General features: G+C 51.3%; 1 protein-coding gene across 2 annotated transcripts in view; it reads left to right on the forward strand.

The window, feature by feature from the left end:
* The window catches only part of SLC10A7 (solute carrier family 10 member 7), a 202711-nt gene extending 178510 nt beyond the window's left edge, over positions 1-24201 (forward strand). For both annotated transcript variants that reach the window (XM_055144943.1, XM_004606192.2), the window contains 3 exons: positions 5338-5411; positions 21089-21234; positions 22368-24201. In XM_055144943.1, the coding sequence (XP_055000918.1) occupies positions 5338-5411; positions 21089-21234; positions 22368-22397 (250 nt within the window). In that variant the 3' untranslated portion in view covers positions 22398-24201. The remainder of the gene's footprint in view (positions 1-5337; positions 5412-21088; positions 21235-22367) is intronic.
* The last annotated feature ends 1122 nt before the right edge of the window (positions 24202-25323 follow it).

Raw genomic sequence — 25323 nt, forward strand, 5'->3', positions numbered from 1 at the left:
CATTTGGGTCTCTTCTCTTCTGCCTTCCATGCAGCTCTGTCGTGATTCAGACATGCTTGGCCCGTGGTGAGACATGCACATTATTTAATCCATAGTAGAAAATGGAGCAGCTGTAATGACTCCCCCTGCCAGTGGTGGTGTGGCCCACAAATAGTCCGTTAAAGCTGGGAGAGTCCAGTTGGGCATAATTTATACAGCGGCTTTTGCATTGGTATTTTTCACTGTGGCGGCCAGACCCACATGGTGCCAGAGATTCTACTGGAGGGGTGAAAGACCCGACGTTTGTTGAAGTTGCTCCACTTCAGGAACTGCACTGCGGAGTGTGCATGGTTATTTTGCAGAAGTAGGACAGCAGAGACCATGGTCCCCAGAGGTCTAGATGCTATTTTGCTCATAAAGACCCATTAAGAGGGTTTAGCTTAGTGACTTACCTCAAATCAAATCATCATCTTTTATTAATGACCCCAAATCAGCAGCAAATAGTATCTTGACTCCACTTCCATTTGACATTTCCAAAAGCCTTGGTCCTCCTTTTTCAAGTGCACAAAAACATTTCATTGGCTTTTAAGACCTGTAACTCATGTTTTGGTTGGGGCATTAAGAGACATGTTCAATTGGATTCTTAGATCCAAACACAACCAAACAATATACCATCCATACCAAGAGTTTGCACTGAGACCCACTAGGGTCAAACTGTGCTGAGTTTCATTTCTTTTCCTACTATTTGTTCCTTCCTGCTTAGAGAGAATAAACTTGGCCTGTGGCAGGAGTGGGAAACATATTTTTCTTAGTAATTTGGTAAGAAACTAATCCAGACATATAAAAAGACACACACACACACAAAAATCAGCATGGAAATCAGTCTATTTTTATTGAGAATGCTGCAGGCAAAGGAAATTTAGGATAGGCCAGGGCTACGAGCCCGCCTCCCCGCACCACGCCTCTAAGTGCTCTTCATTTCTAAGCGTTAGTCACCAATTACCATGTCAGCCTGGTATCTGGCATACATACTCCTTTAAAATATATTTGAGAGTTATTTTTGTTTTATCTCTCTCAAAACCGTGCCCAGGTTAAAAAAAATCCCAAATCTGGAGTCAGGCAAGCTTGAGTTTCCATCTATTTTAATACCTTAGTAATTGTTGTCATTTTCCTCGTCTATAAGATAGAGATTATTATACCTATTTTGTCAGGTCATTTGAGAATTATTATATATTAAAAGCCCTGGCATATAGTAAGTGCTCATTAATTACTGTTAGCCTCTGTGAAATATGTATTACATAAAAATAATTTACTATTTGGAAAGCTAGTAATGAAAGATAGAGAGTTAGCATTCCTACTCACTTTTGAGTTTTTCCTCTGTCGGTTTTTAAGACACGGGAGTGGCTCTGTCAAACCAGGACTCACTCTCTGCAGTGGCCTCGGCTTCCTGTAGGAGTCTCTAAGATTTTCTATTTTCTAGTGTTGAAAACATCTTAGAAAAAAAAGAAAGAACCAGAGGTAATAGGTGACTGACCCAGGTTTGATCCTCAGCAGCCTATATGGCCCCGTCAGCCCAGCCAGGAATAATTCCTGAAAGAGCTGAGCCAGGAGTAAGCTCTGAGCACAGCTAGGAGTGCCCCCCCCCCAAAAAAAAAATAAAAGAAAAACAAACAAACAAACCCTTAAGTAAGGAAAAGGAAGAAAACAAATGTTAAGTGCTTGTATTGCCTCTTCATCCTTCTCAGAACATCTTCAACCCAGTGTCTCCACAGAACCTAGGCTGGGGGCGTGACTTGGGGGCAGGAGAGACCTGGGAGGCGACTGAGTCACAGAGCTCTGGCTAACTCTAGTGTCGGAGCTGAAGACGAATGAGGCTGTCCCCTGCACCACGCCGAGACGAAACACAGGTCCAGAGGTTAGCCTGGGGAAGCACAGGACAGGGACATTCCTTCCTCGGAAGTAGTGGGCTCAGACAGAACATTCTCCAAGGAGCGCTCCTGTTCCACATTCTGCGATTCCACGACTAAAACCTTCTGACGTGTTTTCCCTCTGCGGGCACTGCTGAGGAAAGCGAAATAAATATTATGTGGAATGCATTGATTGAAAGGTTTGTAAGAGAATAAAAAAAGACCAGTGGGGAAGAAAAGGAAATAAACCCCTCCAGGGAAGCCCAAGTGATCAAAAGGATTATAAAAACAACAGGATAAAAGGAAAATCAATATTAAAAAGAGTTAGAAAATAAATAGTAATGCGATTCCTTTCAAGAAGGCAAGCAGACACAATAGACATGTTAGTCGCTGAAAGTAATTACAGTCTTTCCCACTTACACACAGCTCACAGGATGCTGTTTGCTGCCTGTCACCCCGACTTTCTGGCATTAGCCCCCACCCCCTCTTCCCTTAGAGACCATCGAAGTCAGCTCTGTTTAAGTGGAACACTGCCTGTGACCTGCCTTCCCTTCCTGTCCTGACCTCCACAGACGTGGCTTTGGTGTCTCTCGCTCCAGGGCAGCGTTCCAGCTCCAGTCAGGCCGAGTTCCTCAGGGTGGGCCTGCCTTCGACTCACCCCCAAGAAGGGCCAACAAGCGGGTCTTCCCATGGCCTTTTCAGCACATTCCTGGGGCTTTTAGCTTGTCAGCCGCACCAGTTCCGTCAGCCTTCTTGGCCAGAGAGAGTTGACCCCTTTAGACTGCACTCGGACCCAGGAAAGCGCGAGATCCTGAGCAGAACAACATTGACCAGAGGAGTGTGTTGTTGGGCCCACCTGGAAGAAAACCAGATTGTTCATCCAGGGCTGTGAAGACGGGAAAGGCCTTTGTGTTGTTCCTCATACCCCAAGCGCCTCTGGAGAGCGGCCCCACCCTAGGTTCTGTCAGCACCTGTGGGCATTCACTCCTGACTCTTCATTCCCTCTTTGTCACCTCACTTGGTGCCCAGCCTGCCTCTTTCACGGTTCCCTCCCTCTCAGGCCCGGGCCTCCCTGCTGCCTCAGCCTGTCAGTGAGGAGGGACTCACACTTCACAAAGGAAGGAAACTTCCCGTTCCCTGACTGGAATGGCCCCTTTCTTTCACCCTGTTGTGTCTTCTCTTGCTCCTGGCCCACAGACTGTAGGGAACGCTCCTCTCCGACTCCCCCTGCAGGCTTGATCTCCCAGGCGTCCCTGACAACCTGGTTTCCTCAGTAGATTCCGTTTGCTTCCTCTCCCTCAGCCGCCCTCTCCCGCATCCCCAGTGCAGCTCGCTCAGATGTCCCCCAGCGTCTCCCTCTTGCCAGATTTCTTGAGATCACCGTCTCCCCCCTCACCACACGGCAGGTTGGCACCCTGAGCATCCCCTGCTCTCATCCCCCTCTTCTTCGCTGACATGTTAAGGCCCTCCTCACTCATGTTTGCTCGGTTTCTAGTTCTCTTTGGCCCTGCCTTTTGCAAAGCAACAATAGCAATACAGGTAGGAAAGTTACTAAACATTTGCCTGGTGTCAAATTCGGACCCAGCATTGACATTTCTCCTCACAAGGGACCCTGAGAGGCAGATAGTAATTTTTTTTTTTAATCTAAACAAAGAGGATGGTGTGGCTTTAAGTGCAGGTGTGTTTACAGTCCCCGGAGTTCACAGTGACACGCCCTCGCCTCCCTTCCGCCCTCACAGGTTCCAGGCTGTCTTCTCACAGGAGCAGATCTGCTGCTCTCTCTGTTGCCCCGAGCCTTCACGGGCTCCCCTTCACCTTTCTCAGTCCACAGCGCTGTCCTGCCTGAAGAACCCGCTCCTCCCTCTCCTGGGCTGCCGGTCCCTGACCTAAAACTCACCTCCGCACTTCCTCAGCTTGCTGGGATGCTCTTTCCTCAGGAAGGGTCTGCGCGTGCCTGCCATCACCCGCTCCTCCCCCGCCCGTTGAACTCACCCTTGCCCCTGTGCCAAACCTTCCCCATCTCTCTCTTCCCCTCTCTCCCTCTCTCCTCATCGCTCTTTCTATCTCTCCTTTTCTCCCTCTCTCCCTATCTCCCTTTCTATCTCTTTCTCCTCCCTCCCTCCCTCTCCCTCCTCCTCCTATCCCACTTTCTCTCCCTCCCTCCCCCACTCCATCTCCACCTCCCCTCTCTCCTCCTCCCTCCCTCCCTTCCTCCCTCTCTTCCTGTCTCTCCCTCTCCATCTCTCTTCCTCACTCCCTTTCCCTTATCCCTTCTCCTCTCTTCCTCTTTCTCCTTCTCTTCTTCTCCCTCTCTTCCCCCTCCTGGATCGTCACTCCTCTCACTGTTGCATTTACAGAATTTTACATAGCTCCTGCCGTATGAACAAGCTGGAGAAAGAGAAAAGGAATGTGCTACCTCTAGGGCCAGTGTTAAAGTGTCAGATAAGAGGGGGGGTCCCAGTAAGAGGTGGTCTTACTCTACGCAAGTGATACATGTCTGCAGAGAATCCTTCTCTGATGAAGGTCCTGAAAAAAAAAATAGGTTTGAAAAATTGTTATCAATAAAAGGCAGCCCAGTAAAGGGAGATAGGACAGAAAAAACTTCATGAAATTAATTGAAAGAAAGATCTGGAGGCCAGAGTGATCGCACAGCGGGTAAGGTGCTTGCCTTGCACAGCGCCAACCAAGGGTTGGTCCCCGGCACCCTGTGCAGTCCTCTGAGCCCCTCCAGTACTGATCCCTGAGCACAGGGCCAGGAGTAAGCCCTGAGTACCACTGGCCCCAAAAGAAACAGAACAGAACAAAGTTTAATAGTCTTTGACCTCCATTTAAACTTTGAAAGGGCTCTGGATAAGTTGTGTGGCTTCTCTTTGCCTCAGTTTTCTCATCTGCAGTGAGGTCTGTTGTTTCCTCTGATTGTGGGGTTTTTGTCTTCACATGCAAAGACTTCAAAGAATATCTGCTCTGCAAATTATATTATGTGTGTTTGCATATATATATATTTTTTTCTAGATCATAGGTTGTTAAGTTCTTTGTTCATACCCCATATATATCTCAAATATACATTTGCTGCAAAGGATGTATTTGCTCCTTGAGGGAAACATCGTTTGGGATTTACATTAACTCTTTCAAGTGACAGACAGGTTAATACCAAGGGCTGACTTTGACTTGGTTAAGAACAATTCTTGCTGCCTGATTTTCAGAAATTCCTGCACCTTTGTGATCTAACAGACCTCCTCACCTCTCACATTTGGAAACTGTCACTTTTGTTTGGGTCAATGTCTCAGAAATGATTTCCTAAAAAAAGAAATGCCAGTAGACATAGCATTGTTCCCGTCACCAAGCGACATGAAGATGAATGTAGGTACCACATTGGACTTAGGATGTTTCTTAGGATTTTCTAATACAAGTATTTTATATTTAACACAGGAAATACTTTGTTTGCCTTTAGGAATAATTCGGGTTTCACACCAGCAGACACTGTGGCTATCATTTTCTGTTCTACACACAAATCCCTCACATTGGGTAAGTGATTCACAGAATCAAGACCAGCTTGCTACTAAACAGCCGATAGTTCTGAAATTCGAGCCACTTTTCAGGGTCAGTGGAATGGGGTCTTGTTCACTTTTTTTCCGTAAAGACCAACAGCAAAGTTAGGATGGGTCATTGTTTGTAAGTATCTTTATTTGATTGGATTACTTTTTGAGGACCTCAGTATAATAACATAGGATTTGTCTTCATTGACAATCATGCCTCTTGACTCTCATCAAAGTTGTTCCATGTAATATGTTCCCATATACTGGCAAGGAGTGGGAGGAGGGGGTAGTTTGGGATTGATGCTTGAGTTTGGGGTGAGGTGGGGGGAGAAAAGAAAAAACTGGCAAAAACAGTCTTAGAGGCTCTACAATTGTCCCAAGGAAATAGTAACTCTTTTTTGAAATCTTGAAGCTGGTAAGGAGTAATATTGACACTCTCATTTTATATAGACATTATTTTATTTGGGATTTTTGTTTGTTTTTTGCTTTTTTGGGTCACACCCAGCGATGCTCCTGGCTCTGCACTCAATAATTACTCCTGGAAGTACTCGGGGGACCATATGGGATGCTGGGGATAGAACCTGAGTCAGTTGTGTGCAAGGCAATGCCCTACCTGCTGTGCTATCGCTTTAGCCCCTACTGACGTTAGTTTAAAGTTTATCTCAAACTGTTCCATTATTTCTATAAAGAAACAGTTGACAATTTAGTTATCAGTTTAAATACTTGGTCAGTGTATAAAAATAGTCCAAAACAAATCCTATTGCTTTATTCACGTGGCATTAGCCCCATATCCTGTCCAGGTACCTGGAATCTATGTTTTTCAGTCATTAAAAGAAAGTAGCATTAATGAAATGACGCCATTCCCGGGAGTCCTGGGCATGGGGTGGTAAGAACACAGTTTGGTCTTTCCCTCGCAGCCAAGAATGAAGCATCCTGATGTTGTCTGTCTACTCACGTTTCCTTAACATGAGAGAGTTCACATTGCTCCACGCATATTTTTCTGATCGTTTATGGTTTGGAAAATAATATTGGTGTTGGGCAAAGTCTTTAAGAATCAGTTTTGTCGGAGAGAGGTGGGGGAGAGGAACAACGTACTGCCGTTGTAGTGTGCTTCTCTGCTTCCCATCATCATCATCACATGGAGCTGAAGGGCTTGTGGGGACGACTCTTCGCTGCTTATTTTCTGACCCGGGACAGCCCGCCTCACCTCCCTGAGCTTCCTCCCTAGTGAAACAAGGACAGGTCACCTCACGTGCTTTGCCATGTGATTGGAAGGGTGAGAACTACGGTTTGTAAAGAACAAAGCACAGTGCCTGGACAGGAGAGGTAGTCATGCTTGATACTCAGTACCTGACAGGGTGAGTCCACTGGGCCACTGTCCAGCACCACGAGGGCCTGGGGCGAGCTCACCTACACAGCTCATGTGCCTCCTCACACAGGAAGTACTCTTTAAGTGGTAGCTTTTGAGGGCTGACAGTCGTCTTGGGCTTTGCTCACCCCTGCCATCCTCCGGCGCCCTCCCTCCTAGATGCTGTTTCTGAAATATTCTCTTTGCGGCCTCTGCTCCGTCAGAGGTGGCGTGGGACCTTCTTGTCTCGGGGTCACACGAGCTTCTCTCTGCAGCCAAGGCAGAATGTCCTCGTGCAGCCTTAGAGAGTCACCAGATCTGTTTTCTCAAAACCCAGCTCGGGTGCGCCGGGCCCCTCGGCTGCTGACCCGTCCCCTGGGAAAGCCAGGCAGCCACTCACAGGACTGCTCACCTGCCCAGAGACAAAGGACATCACCCCAGGCTCCAGAAAGCAGGAGGAAATGTCAGGGGTCACTGGGAAACCAACCACGATGAAAAATAACCTCTTATAATTCTCTCTCTGGCATTCGGAATGGATCTCTCTGCCTCTTGCAGTTGTGGTCTAGTGTTCCTTGTAGAGATCTCTCACACACACACTCCCCACGGGTAGAACACGCTGCATGAGCCTTGCGGCACACAGGCCATCATTGTTCCTTCTGTGCTTTAAGACCCAATCATCTCCAGCCCCTGGCACCCTTGTCCTTAGAGGACCAGTGGCAGAGACACATTCTCTCCCGCCCCTCGCTCCACTGGCGTTATTGTTCTGGCTCGCCCCTGTCTCCGTCCCTCCCGTGTCCGCGCATCTACACACGTGCTGGATTTGATTCATGGCTTTTATTAGTGCCTTTGCCATTGATTGATTAGTTCTCCGTATTAGTACTTTTTCTATTGATTGATTGCAGATGAAGTGACTATTTGACCTTTAATTATGAGACTTCCTATTGGAGATGACATTGAGCTATGGCTTCACATAATCCATCTGGAAAGCCTGACGTGATGCCGTTCCCTGGAGTTCGTTCAGGAAGGAAGGGGGGGCCCGAGGAAGGGCAGCCCGGTCACTGGGGTGCGTCTAGAACAGTACCCCGGGCTCGTCTGCTCCACCGGAGTTTCAGCTCTGGGTTGAAGGTAATTTGATATTCGCGCAAGACAGCATCCCTTGCTGGGGGGGTGACGGGAGAGCCACAAGCTCTCCCAGGTTATCCCCCAGCTTTAGGGTGCTATTTGTAAAGGACAAGAAAACATTTTTCATAGCAGAGGGTCAAGAGCCTGTGTCCTAGGTATGAGTGCCTCGCTGCACAGACATTTCATCAGGAAAGAAATTCAAATCAAGTGACTCATCCAGGAGGGCATTTGCCTGGCATGCAGCTGACCCAGGTTCAATCCCCGGCACCCCCATTTGGTCGTCTGAGCCCACCAGGTGTGGCAAACAAAAAATAATCATTATAAGAATGTTTTGTGCTTCTTCATGTTAGGTCCTGTGTATCCAAAGTAGTGGGTTTTTCTAGAATTCTGCGAGATGCAGGGAACCTCCCCTGTTCCTGGAAAGAGAATGCGTCCAGGTGTTTGTGACCCCTGAGTTCATGCTCAGTTTGCTTTTCGTGTTTGGAATGGGAGCACATCCTTCCCACGCATTACTTCCTCTCTCCTTGGCCGTCTGTTGATTTCAGCTCCTTGGCAGCAAAAGTCTGTGGCGGTTTCATCCTCATGAAGACACTCTGGACTGGGAGAATGTGACTTAAAGGTTCAGTCGCATGTCCTGAGCAGCACTTCTGAAAAGCCCACTCTGCGTTTGGCCACGGAGGGGGCATTCCTGCACAAAGGCCCAAGCTACTCTTGTCTTGCTCTTAGGAACTTATAGGTGCAGTTCCGGGATGAGTGGTGACAGGAAACTGCATGAAGCAGAGATGATGCAGCCTTTCAGGAGACAGGGGGATCTGGGAGGAACAGGAGGAACACACCTGCTTGGCACAGGGGCCTGTTCTCTCACCCAGCGCTGGAATAGGTCACTCGGTTCCGGTCGGGCTCAGTTTCCTCATCTGCCAAAGAGGGAAAGAGGAGCTGCCACTGAGCGTTCCGTCCCTCTGAGTCTGCGTCTGTGTTCAGTGGCTGGCACTGCCAGGCTGGAAGGCAGTGACGTTCTCCGTCAGGTGTGTCAAAGGAAGAGTTCTTTTTTGTTTAATTGGATCACCCTGAGATACACAGTTACAGGTTGTTTATGATTGGGTTTCAGGCTTACCCATTGTTCCAACACCCGTCCTTCACCCTCCACCAGTACACATTTCTCACCACCAGTGTCCCCAGTTTCCCTCCCGCCACCAGCCATGCCCCATGCCTACATGGCAGGTACCTTCCTTCTCTCTCCTCTCTCTCTCTCTCTCTCTCTCTCTCTCTCTCTCTCTCTCTCTCTCTCTCTCTTTCTCTGTCTCTCTGTCTGTCTCTCTCTGTCTGTCTGTCTCTCTCTCTCTGTGCTGCTTTCTCAAGAGGAACTAGAATTGAGAAATGAAAGTTTTTCCTTCTGGTTACCTATGATTCTATGTGGCACATGAAGAGTATTCTCTTAACGGGCCAGAATGAGAGTCCAGTGAGCAGGATGCTTGCCTTCCATGCGACCGACCCAGCTTTGGTCCCCTGCACCCCGTATGGTCCCCTGAGTACCACCAGTGTGTCCCAAACAGACAAAGAGTATTCTCTTAATAAAATCCCCTACAGTTGGCAATATTTTGATCAAGCACTTAACCCTCTAAGTCCCATTGCCTAAATAAAACCTGATTATTAGCAGGTCAATTATTATTATCTTATTTGCATTACAAAAGAAATTAATGATAGAAAAAACTCACAGAACCTCCTCCAGATTATATGACAGATTATATTCCAGGCCTCCACACTTCCAGATCTGTTAGATGAAAGCTCTTGGGGAGGGGTGGAGGTGTTGTTTTTGTTTTTTTAATTGACTTATATTTTGGTCACACCCAGGTGGCTAAGGTCAAACCCAGGCCTCCCACATGCAGAAATGTGCTCAACCCACTGGGCTGTCTTTTCGGCCCTGATGTGAAAACCCTTGGGAGCACAGAAGTAGTCACTTGATTCCGTGTGTTGCCAATGTATACTGCCAGTGTGGCTTAGAATAGGCTTAGTTCCTCTGATTACAACTCCCTCTGATTACACCACAGATTATAGGACAGTTTTAAATATTTTGTATCAGTCCTGGTCCCCCTGAGTGTTTGTTTCAATACTCCCGGTGGTCAGCTGCTCTTTCATTCCTTCGTTTATTAACAAAAACATATCATCTGCTCAGAGTGAGTCTGAGGGACGCAGTCCTCACTCTGGCGACTGAGAATCACAGTGCCGTGTGGCAGGGAACTATGAAAGCAGGAATACGAATCATGCATAAAGACGCGATTGGAAGTTGGTCTGTGGAGTAGGGCCACAAATACATTTCTGCCCTACAGTTTGCTGCTGGGGGTGCAGTTCTGTGAGGGAAGACAGTTGAGGGACCTCTGCCATGAGGCAGCGTCTGGAACATTCCCTTGGAGTCACAGTCCTGCTAAGATTCTCTCGCCAGGCTGAAGGACAGTGGCTGAAGGACGGTGGAGGGGTGGGGAGGTAAGGGAGGCGCCTCTTTCCTGCTCCAGCCCCAGAAAGAGATCAAGTTTCTCTCGAAGCAAGGCACTTAGGCTCTGTGGAGATTGGTGTCCTTCTCGTGCTTTGTGTTTTTTTAATTCTGAATCTGGTGTCCGACATCACTGCTGGCATCCTAGATTTGTCATCAGCATTGGAGAAGTCCCCACATCCTAAGCAGCGAGTCTAAGCTGCAGGGTTATAAAGATCTCTTTGGGGATCCCTGGAGCCTGACCATCCACTTCCATCTTCATGAAACACCAGTTGCTGTCTTCCTGGGCGAGAGGCATCTTCCCTCTGCCAGCAACTGCCAGACCTTCTCTATCCCCACAGCCTCCAGGTAGTAACCCACATGACCATGTGAACACGCCGAGCACCGCTCACCCTTTAGGAGACACCGTCCATATGCCTTCGACGTGCTAGGCAAAAATCACGCCATGGATCTCGAGGCTCATTTATGGGTCCAAGTCCAAGCACAGGGGAAGGCTTCAGACATCACGGATGAGATTGCTTTTTTGAGGGGAGTCACACCCATCGGGGTTACTCCTGGCTCTGCACTCAGGAATTACTCCTGGTGGTGCTCAGGCGACCATATGGGATGCTGGGAATCGAACCCGGGTCGGCTGCATGCAAGGCAAACGCCCTCCCCATTGTGCTATCGCCCCAGCCCCGCCGATGAATTCTTATCCCCATCTGCAAATTGCCCCCACCTCGGCTCTGGCTACTGCTGAGATGAAATGGAGCCCAAATTCCTGGTTCCATCCGGGAGGCGGGACCAAACTTTAGACCCAGAATAATTCCTGGTCTACAAAATGAAAGCACGCCTACATTGAGATTTTATTCACTCTTGGACAGACCAGAGTTTTTCTTCTCAGTGTGATTTACTTCCGGGAAGTTGTTTTTCCACTCACCATGTTTTGCAATGGCAACAATAACATGCCCACCTGCTAATAATGGAAGGGACAGCCCTCTACCCCCACATAACACGTCTCCTAATGATGACCGGGCTGCCTCAGAGGCTAACTCTGTTCTAAGGGCTTGTTGCATGAAGTAACTGGCTGCTCCCAAAGGCAGAGGAGAACCAGAGGGAGGCTCACTCCTTGACCAAGCCTACAGGGGCCCCAAGAGGAGGGGGTAACTCTAAGGTAGCTGATGTCACCTCCTCTGGCTGGCTGCAGTCAGCCCTGTTTTAATTCAGTTTTAATGCATTTTTTAATTTGTTCATTTGGTGGGTGCGTTGGTGCATTTGGTTCTGGGGGCAGACCCCTCAGTGTTGAGGGTTTACTCCTGGCTCTGTGCTCAGGAGTCACTCCTGGAGGGACCTGAGTATCCTGGGCAGCGCCAGGCAACAAATCAGGGTCAGCCACATGCAAGGCCCTACCCACTGCACTTACTTTCTGGCCCCGGGAGACTCTTTCCATTCCATGGCATCATATTTGTTTCAAAGGAAAAAGACCCCTCTTGTCAGAAGGGGCTCCAAAGAGATGAATCACGCTCATTAATACTCAGCTGAGGCGTCCTGGGCACCCCACCCCTCTGAAAGAAAAGAAGGTTCCAGAACAAGCGGGAGACTCTCCTCCGCGTGGGGAGCTTGTCCTTCCCGCCGTGCCTGCGCCCTGCACGGGAGCGGCGGTCCCGGGGCCCTTCCCCGGGGCTTCCTGCGGCGTGTCCCTGCCGCCCGGAGCGGGAGCTTGTTTATTATTGTCCTGATTAATATTTAGGGAGTTCGCCCCGAGCGGTACTAACGCGCTTCGCGCAGCCGCGCGCTGACGGTGTTTGAAGTGAAGAATCGCACCCAGGAGAGCACATCCGCTTGAAGCCCGCCCCGTCCCCGCTCCCAGGCAGAGAGGGATAAATTACAGCTGTCGCCCGGGTGGCGCGTCTCTCCAATTATTTATCTGCTCCCGTCTCTTCCCCGAAGCCCCCCGTAATCGATCCAGACGCGCTCCCCCAGTTCGAGGCGGCCCCGAGCACAGCGGGCTCCGTGCGGCTTCCTGCAGCAGGGGCACGGAGCCCACGGCCACCGACGGAGGGGGACCCCGCCGGCCCGGTCCCCTCCAGCAAGTCCGTCCGGGCACCAAAGTTGGCCGCCCGCCACTCACAGGGCACGGGGGTCCATCCTGCCAGGAGCAGCCCCTCTAAGGAAACAGCGTTCCTGCTGAGCGTGCTGCGTTGAGGGCATGTGCCCGTTTGTTTGGGGACCACACCTGGAGTGCTCGGGGCTGCTGGCTGCTTTTAGGGGACCCTATGCGGCACGGGGGATCAAACCCGAGTCAGCCTTAACCTCTCTGCTGCGTCTCTGGCCCTGGGTTTGGGGGGCCTCGGCCAGCAGTGCTCGGGGCTTTCTCCCGGCTCTGTCGCTAGGGACCGTCCCCGCCCGGCCACTGCCTGAGCTGACTGACGTGACATCAGAACCAAGCGCGCCCCCCCCCCCAGCCCCCCGCGCTCGACTCTCTCTCAGGTTCTCGCCCGCCCCCCTCCCCCCCCCCCCCCCGCCCTCCCAAGGGCTCTCGGCCTCCCCGTGGCCCTCCTAGGGAACACAGGCCACGTAACCAGGATGGACTGGGTGAGCCCAGAGCGGGCACCCGGGGTCGTGTCTCACTCCAGAATCCTCCAGTGTTCTGGTCCCCCCTTCCTCACCCCGGCCAGACCGAGCCCCCCCCCCCAGCCTCCCGCCCAGCCATGCCCTTGAGGTGAGCATCACCCTGAGGTGACCCACGGCAGCGCAGGGCACCTTCCCCTGGCTGTGAGCTTGCACCCCGCAGGAGAGACAGACCCAGGCACCGCATGTTCCAGTTTATTTTCGTTTTGAGGGCCACCCCGAGCACTGCGCAGAGACCGTGGCGTGCCAGGGACTGAACCTGGGCCTCTGGCGTGCTTTGCCCCTTTTTTGTTCTGTTTCTGGCTTTTGGGCAGTGCGCAGGGCTTACTCCTGGCTCGGTGCTCAGGGGACGCTCCTGATGGTGCTCCGGGGGCCTCCTGATGGTGCTGCCTGTGTGGCGGCAGGGAGCAGGCCCGGGTCAGTCTCCTGCGAGGCGAGTGCCTTGTCCTCCATCCTCTCTCCCCGTCCTGCTCTAGCCTTCGAGCTCGCGTGTTTTCAGTGTCACCCGGAGAGCCTCCTGTATCCGGGGCTGGACCCGTGGATCCTTTCCTCTTTGAGCGCGTTTAGACTCCACTGCGCTTCCAGAAGCGTGCAAGGGGGTAACAGCCACTTCCTCTCTAACTAACGTGACTGCTTGGGAGCCCATCTGTGAGTACCACAGTTCCTGTGTTCTGATAGAGGTTCAGTGTCCCGAGGTTACGGAAAACAGAGGGAACTAGGAAAACAGTGGCTCCCCGATCTTTTTCTTCTCCTTCCTCTCACTTAAAGCCCTTAAAAGAGGCCTGAATGTCCCATTGTTGCAGTCTTTTTTTTTTTTTTTTGCTTTTTGGGTCACACCCAGCAATGCACAGGGGTCACTCCTGGCTCTGCACTCAGGAATCACCCCTGGTGGTGCTCACGGGACCATATGGGATGCTGGGATGGGATTCGAACCCAGGTCGGCCGCGTGTAAGGCAAAGGCCCTACCTGCTATGCTATCACTCCAGCCCCCCATTGTTGCAGTCTTAAAAAGGCAGGAGAGCATTAGCAGGGTGTCACCTTGCCCAGTTCAGACCCAGATCAATCTTTTTGGGGAGCAGTGGGGGGCTGAGGGGTGTCTCCCAAGCAGGACTCAAGAGGTGGCGATTCCCGGCCACTCGGGCGGATGATGCGTTGCTGCTCAACCTTGTGACACTGGGGATGTCCCAGGCCACCCCGACCGTGCTCGGGGGGCCTCCGGGCCACTGCAGAGGTGCTGGGGAACCGTCTGAGTGGTGCCAGGGATTGAGCTGGCGTCGGGCACGTGCAGGGCACGTGCCCTCACCTCTGTACCGTCTCTCTCCGCCCATACCCTCGACTCCACCTTTTCGGAGAGATGGACTCAAGAACAAATCGCTCTGCCTTCTCCTTCCCCGAGTCCCGAGGGCTTGTTTGTGTCCTGAGGTCTGTGTCAGGCTCAGCGTTGGTGCCCACGAGAGGAAGCGGCTGCCGGGGAGAGGGGTGAGGGCGCAGCGCTGCGATGGCCCGGGGCACGTGTCCGTGTCTAGGGGGGACCGTGCATGGTCCCACTGCCCAACACCTGGAGGCCTGCCAGGGCTTTGATATAACCTGGGGGGCCGGGGGAGACCAAGTGAGGAGATGCGAGCAGGGAGGCCTTGCCTCGCGCACAGGCCCCCTACCTCCGCTTCTCTTCACCTTGAACTTCAGAGGTTCAAGGGCTCAGCGTCGTCCAAATGAGAACCCACCCGAAGAATCCTGACTCACTGGCCACACCTTGCCAGGGCCAGCCAGCCAGGCCCACGTTGATGACCATGCTCAGTGGGTCCCCTTGACCCTGGGTTATTTATTTATTTTTTTCATGTGAATTCCTCGTTTCGTTCCGTATGTTTGTGCATCCTGTGGGCATCAGCCTCTGCCAGAGTGTTCTCGAAAGATGAACATCTTCCTTCACCGCGAGGGAAGAGAGTAAAGTCGTCTCACTCACCTTCCTGCCCATCTCGAGGGTAACCTGCTCTCCCCTGGACACATAGCCGCCGTTGAGGCAGGCGCTGGATTCCTTTGTTCATCAGGAAGTTCCCTAGGGGCGCGGTCCCCCTGCGAAGCTCTCAGGCCAATGAGGGGGAACCCGCCCTATACCCCCGGCTTCCCCTTCTCAGCGCCCAGGTGACCCAGCTCAGGCCACTTCTGAAACACCCTTTTCACCAGAACCAGCATATTTCAGAACAGAAACCAGCTGCCTCCACCCTTAGCTCCTTCCTGTACCCGCCTCTCCTACTGGCTGACCCCCAGTCTTGCGCCATGACCCCCAATTTACAGTTTTCACTTGTACCCACCCCCTTCGGAATATCCTGGGGGCCGACTGGGAGCCAGGTTGGAGCCTGATGAGAAACTGGTGTAGACTGACTCTTGACCAAGTGAGTCGGTTTCATAGATGGCAGACACACAACACGCGCTTTTCGGCGAATGTCCTCTCCCACTCCCCACGTCGGTTCTCATGTCAAGTCTCGAGTTCGTGGGCTGAGCGGCTTCTGTCCTTCCTGCCACGCCCTATGTATGTTTCAGCCTTTGCAGTCACACCCTGTACGGCTGTCTGTCTGAGGACATTGTCTTCAGAGTCTGTGAGGCCCCAACATTCATCCTCTTCTCTGTCTTTTCCAAGAGGAGCCGTTTCTTCTTCTCATCAGTCGTTTAAGTATTGAGTGCCCCCCTCCCCCGCCCCGCAAAGGAGACATAGTGACAGCGTCACCTAGAAAAAGTTACATAGTCATTAGGTGGTGTCTTAAAGAGGAAGGAACCAATGGAGGGGTGGTAACGTGGAAGGATCACTGAAACCAAGCCCGAAGAAACACATGGAAGATTCAGGCACACAAGAGAAAGGACAGGATCCAGGACCCAGGCACGGGTCTGGCTTGTGCAGAGATAAGGAAGTGCTAAGTAGTGTGGATAGAATCGACAGCAGCCAGTGAGCTCGACAGACTGGAGTCCTTTTCTGCCTCTGGAGAACCCACCACATTCAGCCGCGCGGCTGCTCTCAAAAGCTGGGTTTTCCCATCCTCAGTGGGAAAATGGCTGCCCACTTCCTTTGGCTGTTGGGTCGTGATAAGACAGATAACTAGGGGAAAGCACTTAGCACGCGGGGCTCACCTAGGAAATGGTAGCCGTGGAGATTGTCTTTCAGTGAGGGTGGAGAGGCAGAGAGTTTGATGAATGAGCCTTGGAAGTCCTCGTCATTCTTGAGTAAGGCATTGGCTTTAATTAATGTGGGTTTTTCAGAAGATGAATCTGGCTGCGATTTGTGGGATTGATGAGGGGAAGAGGCTGGAGATGGGGTTGTGTGAGGAGGCAGCAGGGCGACCCTGAGGTGACCGTCTGAGGAACCAAATCAGGAAGACCGGAGGGAAAATGGGAAAGAGAATGTCTGTGGAAAGGGAATCCCCGGAATTTGATGACTGATGTTGAGGCAGAAAAATATCGGGGATTAGTCAAAGATGATCCCCCAGTTTGGGGAGGTGTGGAGAAACTGGGTGGACCAATGACAGGTGAGGCTGAGACTCTACCACACCCATGCCTCAGGCAGGAGAGCCGTTAGGGCAGGGACAGCCTGTGAGGATGTGGGGTCCCAAAGACAGTCTGTCTGCATTTACTCTTCCACCCCAGCACGCAGAGGGCAGCTTACACAGAGCAGAGGCCCCAAAAGTGATGATGATGGATGGAGATGGATGAATGGACGGAGATGGGTGATGGATGAATGGTGGATGATGGGTGGTAGATGGATGGATGGAGATGGATGGATGGATGGATGGATGGATGGATGGATGGATGGATGGATGGATGGTGGATGGATGATGGATGGTGGATGGATGGATGGTGGATGGTAGATGGATGGATGGGTGGTGGATGGATGATGGATGGTGGATGGATGGATGGATGGATGGATGGATGGATGGATGGATGAATAGATGGTAGATGGATGGATGGATGGTGGATGGATGGATGGATGGATGATGGATGGTAGATGGATGGATGAGTGGTGGATGGATGGATGGATGGTGGATGGATGGATGGTGGATGGAATGGATGAATGGATGGATAGAAGATCATGTACCTACAAGTAAACTTAAGCAGTGTTATAGTTTTTATATTGGTAGGGCTTAAATTAAAAATCTCGTTTAATCTAGGAAGGAAACAGTTTCCCAAAGTAAAGTTAAAAACTGATTATCTGTGAGGCCAGAGAGTTAGTGCAGAGATAGTTCAGGCCAACCCACTTTTAATCCCCACATAAGGTCTCCCAGGCCTTGCCAGGTTTCACTCCTGAGCACAGAGGCAGGAACAGTCCTTGAGCACTGCTCGCGTGACCCCAAACACAATAAATAAGTAGAAACCATCCATCAAAGAGAAAGAATAGCCACGCGAACTTAAAGGCACCTACAAAAGGGCTTTTCTAACTCAGAAAACGTAAAAGAAACATATTTAAGGTAAGAGAGGAAAAAAAAAGAGAAGAAAGGAGAAGAATAAACCACCGGTCTGGTGCCTATTGTCTTCTCCTTGCCGTCCTGGGCGGAGGATGAAAGAAGCGCCTTGCTTGCTCCTTAGAAGAAGAAAGCTCGCACCTGAAGCTCCTGCTTGGCAGACGTCAGGTGAAAGCTCTGCTTATGGAGTGTGGCGCCGTGTCAAACCCTGTTGGGTGATTCTAGACGAATGTGTCATGTGTGACATGGAATATGGAGCGCTGTACATTAGTGATTTCCCCAGTGTGTGGCTCAGGTAGTGGCGTGCCGGGGAAGTGCTCTTCATGTCCCTACGCCGGGTACTTGTAGCGCAGCGGGGACAGGGCTTTGGTGGAAATTACTTTAGTCAGAAAAAGAATCCATTTACAATCTGCGCCTTCTAACATCTTTCAGACAATGCATGGTATTAAAGAGGCACTTTTTGATTAATGTTTTATAAACACTTTTCAGCCTGACAGCTTAAAGTCCCTGTAAAATTGCAAATGCGCGCAGTGTTCACTCCCATAAAGTCAAATGCCATCTCGTAAAGTCTACACTGGGTTCTGTCAACCGCCGAGACACAGACTCGGTACCTGCGTGCATTCAAATTAATCTGCTCCGTGGGTATCGGCGACGTGGGCCAGATGAAAAGAAGCCCCTGTTTAAATTTCGTTTAGAGATAACACTAGTCAAGTTTGGCTTTGGGGGTTGAGTTTTGGTTGTTTTTTGTTTTTTGTTTTTCTCTCTCTCATTGTTGCTGCTTCCTTCTCCTTAACAAAAGGGAGCGTATGCGGGTGAGACCAGCACAGAGGCAGGAGAGAGCCTGGTGTTGGGTCCCAAAGGAGACGGAGGCACCGGGTACCCCGGCAGCCCCTCTAGGCCCTGCGCCTCAGGAAGTGCTTCTGAAAGACGTACCCTTTCGCTTCCTGGGGCGTCTTGCTTACATCCAGTCCCAGGAAGTTCTCAGAGCTTCTGGGGTACCTGCGACTTGAAATTCTCCATGCACGGGGGAGAGGGGTCAGGGGAAGATTCCCACCCAGGGGTTTCTGGCCCTCCTGCCTCAGATGTTTAAGTCAAGCAAACAGCTCACCAACCTCCCGAGGTGATGGGAAGGTCGGAGGCTGGGAGTTTAGGCCCACAGGCCGAGCGCCCTGACCCCTCTCGTCACCTCGTCATCATTATTCATTCTCTGTTTTATTATCCTTGCGCACAGCTGGTAGGGCGTTCGCCTTGCACACGGCCGACCCGGGTTCGATTCCTCCGCCCCTCTCGGAGAGCCCAGCAAGGTACCGAGAGAGTATCTCGCCTGTGCGGCAGAGCCTGGCAAGCTACCCGTGGCATATTCGATATGCCAAAAACAGTAACAGCAAGTCTCATGATGGAGACGTTACTGGTGCCCGCTCGAGCAAATCGATGAGCAATGGGACGACAGTGACAGTGACAGTGATTATCCTTGTTGCAGTTTCCCATCCCGGATGCAGGCTCTGCTGGGCGCGGCGGCTCTCTCCAGCCCCGCGTCTCCTGTAGGCAGTGTTGCTGTGTGTATTTCCTCACACGAACCCCAGAATGCTGGCCGAGCCCAGGAGAACAGCAAAAATCCACCTCAGCTCACTTGGCCCTGTGGCGTCCTTCTGCAGAGGAGATGAAACCCCTGCTCTCCCCACCTTTGGGGACCGAGAGCTCCAGACGTCTGTCCCCATCGCTGTGGCCTCCCACACCCTCTCCTGAGCTTCTTCCCTTGGCCTCAAATCACCTTCCTGGGGACCCAAGAGGGAGCTTGTCTCTTCCCTCCCGTGCTGATGACTTTCCAGGCCATAATGTCAGCGGATGCGGCCTGTGTGTTTGTCCTTTAAAGAGAGCACTTCCGGGGCGAGGGGCGTAGTACGGTGGGAAAGCACTTGCCTTCCACATGGCCAACTTGGGTTCGATCCCTTGCCCCACATACAGTTCCCCAGGTCCCACCAGAAATGATCCCTGAGTGGGGGCTGGAGCCATAGCACAGTGGGGAGGGCGTTTGCCTTGCGCGCGGCTGACCCAGGTTCAATTCCCAGCATCCCAGATGGTCCCCTGAGCACCGCCAGGAGTAATTCCTGAGTGCAGAGCCAGTAGGAACCCCTGAGCCTTGCCAGGTGTGACCCAGAACCAGGATTAAGTCCTGAGCACAGCCAGGTGTGGCCCAAACCCCTTAAAAAAATCGATAAAACAAAAGGCCGCACTTTTGCCTTGTAGATTGGCCAAAGACCAGTGATGACCATCTTAGGAGGCGTGAGGGCAGCAGTGAGAGGGGAGAGAGAGCATGTCTCCAGCCCGTGGCCCTGATGTGGGCATCTGCAGGAAGGGGGGTGCTCTAGGTCCACGTGCTGCACGGTGGAGGCCTGGGGCTGGCCGGGAGGCGCAGGTCATGGCAGAGGGGACTCAGGAAACACTTCTCAGTGTGCCGGCATTGTGCTGTCCGGATGGTCGGCATCTCCCGCAGAGGTAGCAAGAAGGTGGAGCCGTGACAATGAATTCCAGGGGCTGGAGCGATAGCGCAGCGGGGAGGGTGTTTGCCTTGCACACGGCCGACCCGGGTTTGATTCCCAGCATCCCATATGGTCCCCTGAGCACCGCCAGGGGTAATTCCTGAGTGTAGAGTCAGGAGTAACCCCTGAGCATCGCCAGGTGTGACCCAAAAAGAAAAAAAAGAAAAGAAAAAATGAATTCCAGAGCCAGAGCAAGAGTATGGGGGGGTAGGGCGTTTGACTTGCACGTGGTCGACACGGGTTCAATCCTCGGCATCTCATCTGGTCCCCCCAACCCCCAGCACTGCTGGGAGTAATTTCTGAGTGCAGAGCCAGGAGTGGCCCCTGAGCATTGCTGGGTGTGACCCCAAAAGCCAAATAAATAAATGAATAAAATGAATTCCATAGGGGGGCAAAAAAACCTGTCCCGCATGTCCAAACGGGTCCCACGGCCTCGGCCACGTCAGCTCCATGGGTGATGCTCATCGTTCAGCCAGTGTCTGTGCTCGGGAGGGGCCCCGGGTGGGCACCTGCCCGTAAAGCCGTGTGCCTCTGGCCCTCAGCGGGAGAGAAGGGCAGATGCATTCGGACAGGCTGTAGCCCGAGTCCCGGGAGACCTCAGCGGGCTGGAGTACCCGGCTCTCAGCTGAGAGGTCCCCCGCCACGCCCGAGGCCCAAACAGAACGGGCAAAGCCTTCAGGAATATTCACTGGGCTGTATGGGCCGTCAGTCCCTCCCATCCCTCTTACCACGGCCTTTGGACCCCCGCGGGGAAACTGGGGGGCTTGTTCTTGGTGCGGGCAGCCTCCCTAACACCACCGGGCGGGAACATATTCCTCACCTACCTCACCCTGACGAGGCCACCCGCTAGCCCAGAGGGAGGCGGATGCCGCCGAGGGCAAACCCCCCTGGAGTTTTGATCGCTTCTGATCAGAGCTTAGACCGTCCGGTAGCAGAGGGACGATGAGGGATCTGGAGGACTGCTTGAGACCAGCCCCCCATGCTGGGGCCACGCCAGGGGAGATTTGCCGCCCAACACCTGTTCTTGTGTCCCGCCCCCACGGGGCCCGTCTGCACTTTGTGATGGACCCGATTTGCCTCGTAAGTTTCCTGCCTCCCTTTGCCCCTCAGGAATCCCGATGCTGAAGATCGTGTTTGCCGGCCACGAGCACCTGTCTCTCATCTCCGTGCCCCTGCTCATCTACCACCCAGTGCAGATCCTGCTGGGCAGCGTGCTGGTGCCAACCATCAAGTCGTGGATGGTCTCCAGGCAGAAGGTAGGACGCCAGCGAGCCGGGGCGTGGGGCAAGGTCAGAGGGGAAGCAGCTTGGCACCGCCCGCGCCCTCAATCCGCCCGTCCTTCTTCGGCGGGGTGCGGGGATAGCGAGATTCACTGCCCACTTCCGTTGGGCAGAGCTGCATATTTTATCTTGCTACCAAAGTACAACTGCACTTAACAGTGAAGTTTGAAAAAGAACGTGCCACATGAGGCTGACGCCCAAGGACGGTAGATACAAGGGCCAGGGGGATTGCCCCATAGCTGGAAGCCTGCTTCATGAGCAGAGGGGAGAAGGCAGAGGGAATAGAGAAGGGATCACTAAGAAAATGATGGCTGGAGGAACCAGTTGGGATGGGAGATGCATGCCGAAAGTAGATAATGGACCAAACATGATGACCTCTCAGTGTCTGTGTTGCAAGCTATAATGCCCAAAAGTAGAAAGAGAGTATGGGGAATATTATCTGCCATGGAGGCAGGGGGAGGGTGGGAAAGGGGAGTATACCCAGGATATTGGTGGTGGTGAATGTGCACTGGTGGAGGGATGGGTGTTTGATCATTGTGAGATTGTAACTCATACATGAAAGCTTGTAACTGTCTTATGGTGATCCAATAAAATTTTTAAAAACTTATAAAAAAAAAAAAAAGAAAGAAAAAGAACGTGCTAGTCCACTCAGAGATGAAGTGGAGTTGTGGGAAGTGGGGAGATTCAGTCACTGTCCTAGAGCACGTGTGCCCCTGACTCGGGAACACCACCTTCACCCGCCGCCCAGCCAGTCTGCACACCGTGATCCCTTCCTGTTCCCCACGCGTACAGCCAGACTGATGCACAACACCGTTAAGGACGGTGTCATGTACACCTTGTTCCAATACCCTGCCCACCAGCTGGGTGTCTTCCCGCTCTCCACCTGTGTCCAGAGGTCCCCTCCCTCCCTCCCGCCCGCAGGCAGGCTCAGTTCTTAGACCAGGTCCCCATGCTGTGGGCGGCCACGGCGTTATCGCGTTGGTTAGAAACGCTCTCTGGGCAGGTCTTGGCGTCCCCCTGCCAGCACGATGCTCCAGGGGGGGTCCCCGATGCTTTCACCTCTCTGTGGTTATTGCCCACCTCTGAGCTCACGCTGTGGTCTTTTGCAGGGCGTGAAGCTGACCAGGCCGACGGTATAACGGAGCAGGCGCCCGGATGCCGCGATGTAGATATGTACAGACACGCCGTGCTGAACACGTGTAGACATGGACTTGTGAAAGTCGCCTCGATGCATATTTTATTTTTTTACACACGTGCACACACACACACACACACACATACACACACACGAGAGGAGAGAGAGAAAGAGCTAGAGAGAGAGAGAGAGAGAGAGAGAAAGCTGTTTAAGTGCCTTAAAATGTCTTTGACCAGAGCATTCTTTCCAAAAACAGACTTTGTGACTGCCAGAGGGTAGGACCGTACTTCAGTTGCCTGATGAATGTCTTTCCCCGCGCAGGAGACAGTTCTCATCAGCGACAGCAGCAAACCCGCCTTCTTCCTCCCGCCTCCCTGCGTCAGGCCTCTGCCATTGTTGCTGTACGTTGGAAACGAGGCCACACCCCCAGGAAGAGACCCTTCTGATGCAGCGAGACTTTTTTTTTCCCCAAAGTCCTACTCACAAATACTTTGATTTACTGCGCGATTCTTTTTTTTTCTTTCCCCTACCACTGTGACATGCCTCTTCATCAACTCAGCAGGGGGAAGAGAGTGAAGAGATGCTTTCAAAGCCCGTTACTGGCATTTCTTGACATCCTGTTTTGAAACATTCCTTCAAAAGGTTTCCACACGAAATTCCGCCAAGTCCCATTCCAGGAGAGCGCGGCCTTCCGCTTATCCGAAGCGGCTTCAAAGGAAGGGTCTCATATTTGGGTTAGGAATAAAGACAGGGAACTTTGGAGATGAAATACGGGGTTCGGTTTCGAAGGTTGTTCAAATTATATTTTGTGTGGGTTTTCTTTTTCTCCCATGATTTTTTTTTAAATCTTTTTATTTTTGTTTTGTTTCATTGGGGCGGGGGGCCACACCCAGTGGTGCTCAGGGCTTACTCCTGGCTCTGTGCTCAGGGATCAATCCTGGTGGTGCTCGGTGGACCATAAGTGTTGCCAGGGAATTGAGCCAGGGTCAGCCGCTGTAAGGCCTTTCCCAGTATACTATCTCTCCGGCCCTCCCGTTTCTTTTTTCTCTTACCTGTTCACCGTGGCAGACTCCACAGCCAACTGTAAGCGCAAAAATGTTACAGTCAGTTTGAGAGCGGCCGCGCTCCATGCTGTCTCATGCCACACCCACCACTGAGACCCAGACGTTTCCCTGTTACTCAGATGTGCAGATACGCAGATCGTCCCTCTGGAAGCAGCCTGTTACATTCTTGAATGAAGCACACTTAAGAGAAAGGCAGAGGAGACGCTCTATTAACGCCGACCGCCTTGGCAGAGCTGACGCGTGGTTGCAACATATTTTCCCCATTGAATCCCACTGCTCTTATGAATAAATGAAAACAAGAGGTCCTGGGTGCCAATCAATGTTACGCATACACATTCTGTCTAGCCAGATGGGAAGAAAACTGGACACAAAAAACGACAAAGCCAGTAATTGACCAAAAGAGCAAGCAAAAATTAGTTCCCGGTTGGGCCTCAGCTTTCTAAGAAGTGTCCAGTATTTGCTTCCATGTGGCTGAAAGAGGAAGAGACTTAAACCATATGCAGGACCGGGGACACTTCCTGTCCACCACTCCGCCCTGTAGTCTCTGCATGCCCTTTTCCTGCGTTCAGCAGAACAATTGTGGCATCCTGAGTCACACCGATGCCACGTTACTCTCGGGCCTCTGAAACTTACCACACAGTTCAGTGGCCTGAATGTCCATGAAGGTTTTCCTACTAGGCATCCCCTTGAGTTATTCGGACTGATTTCAAGGTCACTGAGCCTCATAAATTTCTTTTTTCTTGTTGGTTTTGTTTGGGAGGTGGGGAGGGAAGGGTAGGGGGCGATTTGGGGGCCACACCCAGTGAAGCTCAGGGGTTCTTCCTGGCTTCTGTGCTCAGGAATTATTCCTGGTAGTGTTGGGGACCATCTGGGATGCCGGGGATCGAACCCGGGTGAGCCGCGTGCAAGGCAAATGCCCTGCTTACTGTATACTATCTTCCCGGCCCCTGAGCCTCACAGTATAAAGCTTAAAGGCTAGTGCCAAACCTTGCAAGAAAAATATTCATGCGCAACAGTCTGTCAAGATCTCTGTTGTGAAACTTCTGTGTGTGTCTGAAGCTATAATTCTCTTTGCTCAATCCTTTTGGATCAAGATTTCTGTCTGGGACACAGAAAGGCGTTTCTGTGTTGTTCCTGCAAGTTTCTTTGGGTTTCATTGTCAGTGGACTGTCTGTCTGTCTGTCTCTCTTTCTCCCTCGCATTTTCATACTGATTTTTCCTCCCAACATATCTACCTCTACTGTCTTAACACCTATAGTAGGTGTGATTTGGGGATGAAATTCAACCAGAAACGCTAGAATATTTTCTCTTTTGCTTTAAAAATGTGTTTTGTCTTCGAATAACCTTCAGAGAATGAATCTCAGCGGCTTTTGTTTATACCGCTTTGTTTTTTTTTACTCACTTGCTGTGGCATACTTCCTCGTAAAAGAAAAATCACAAAATAAAATTTTATGTTTAATTCCAGATTATTGGGACCTAATTATCCATGTCTTAAAGTAGCTTTGTTTCTGTACCATCAAGCTCTCCCTGCAGTTGTTTTGTCTAAATGTATTTATGGAAGAAATATGTTATATTTATGTCTCCACCTGGGTTTTTTTAAAGCAGTTGTTACAAAATTTAATTTTTTAATGGGTGATATTGTTCATCTTTCCACGCATTTTCTTTTCTAACTTTAACTTTTTGTGGGTTTGTAAAAAATAATTCTTCTGTTCTGTTTAATACTAACATACTCTGGCTAATAATGTTCAGTGTTTGTTTATGCTAAATACCAAAATTTTTTTTAAAAGACCGGTGAGTAATAAAATGGATTATTTATGATGAATGGGAGATGAAAGCAATTCTATGATTAAACAAAGATGTTTCTGA

Source organism: Sorex araneus, chromosome 7, assembly GCF_027595985.1.
Source record: "Sorex araneus isolate mSorAra2 chromosome 7, mSorAra2.pri, whole genome shotgun sequence".
Lineage (NCBI taxonomy): Eukaryota > Metazoa > Chordata > Mammalia > Eulipotyphla > Soricidae > Sorex > Sorex araneus.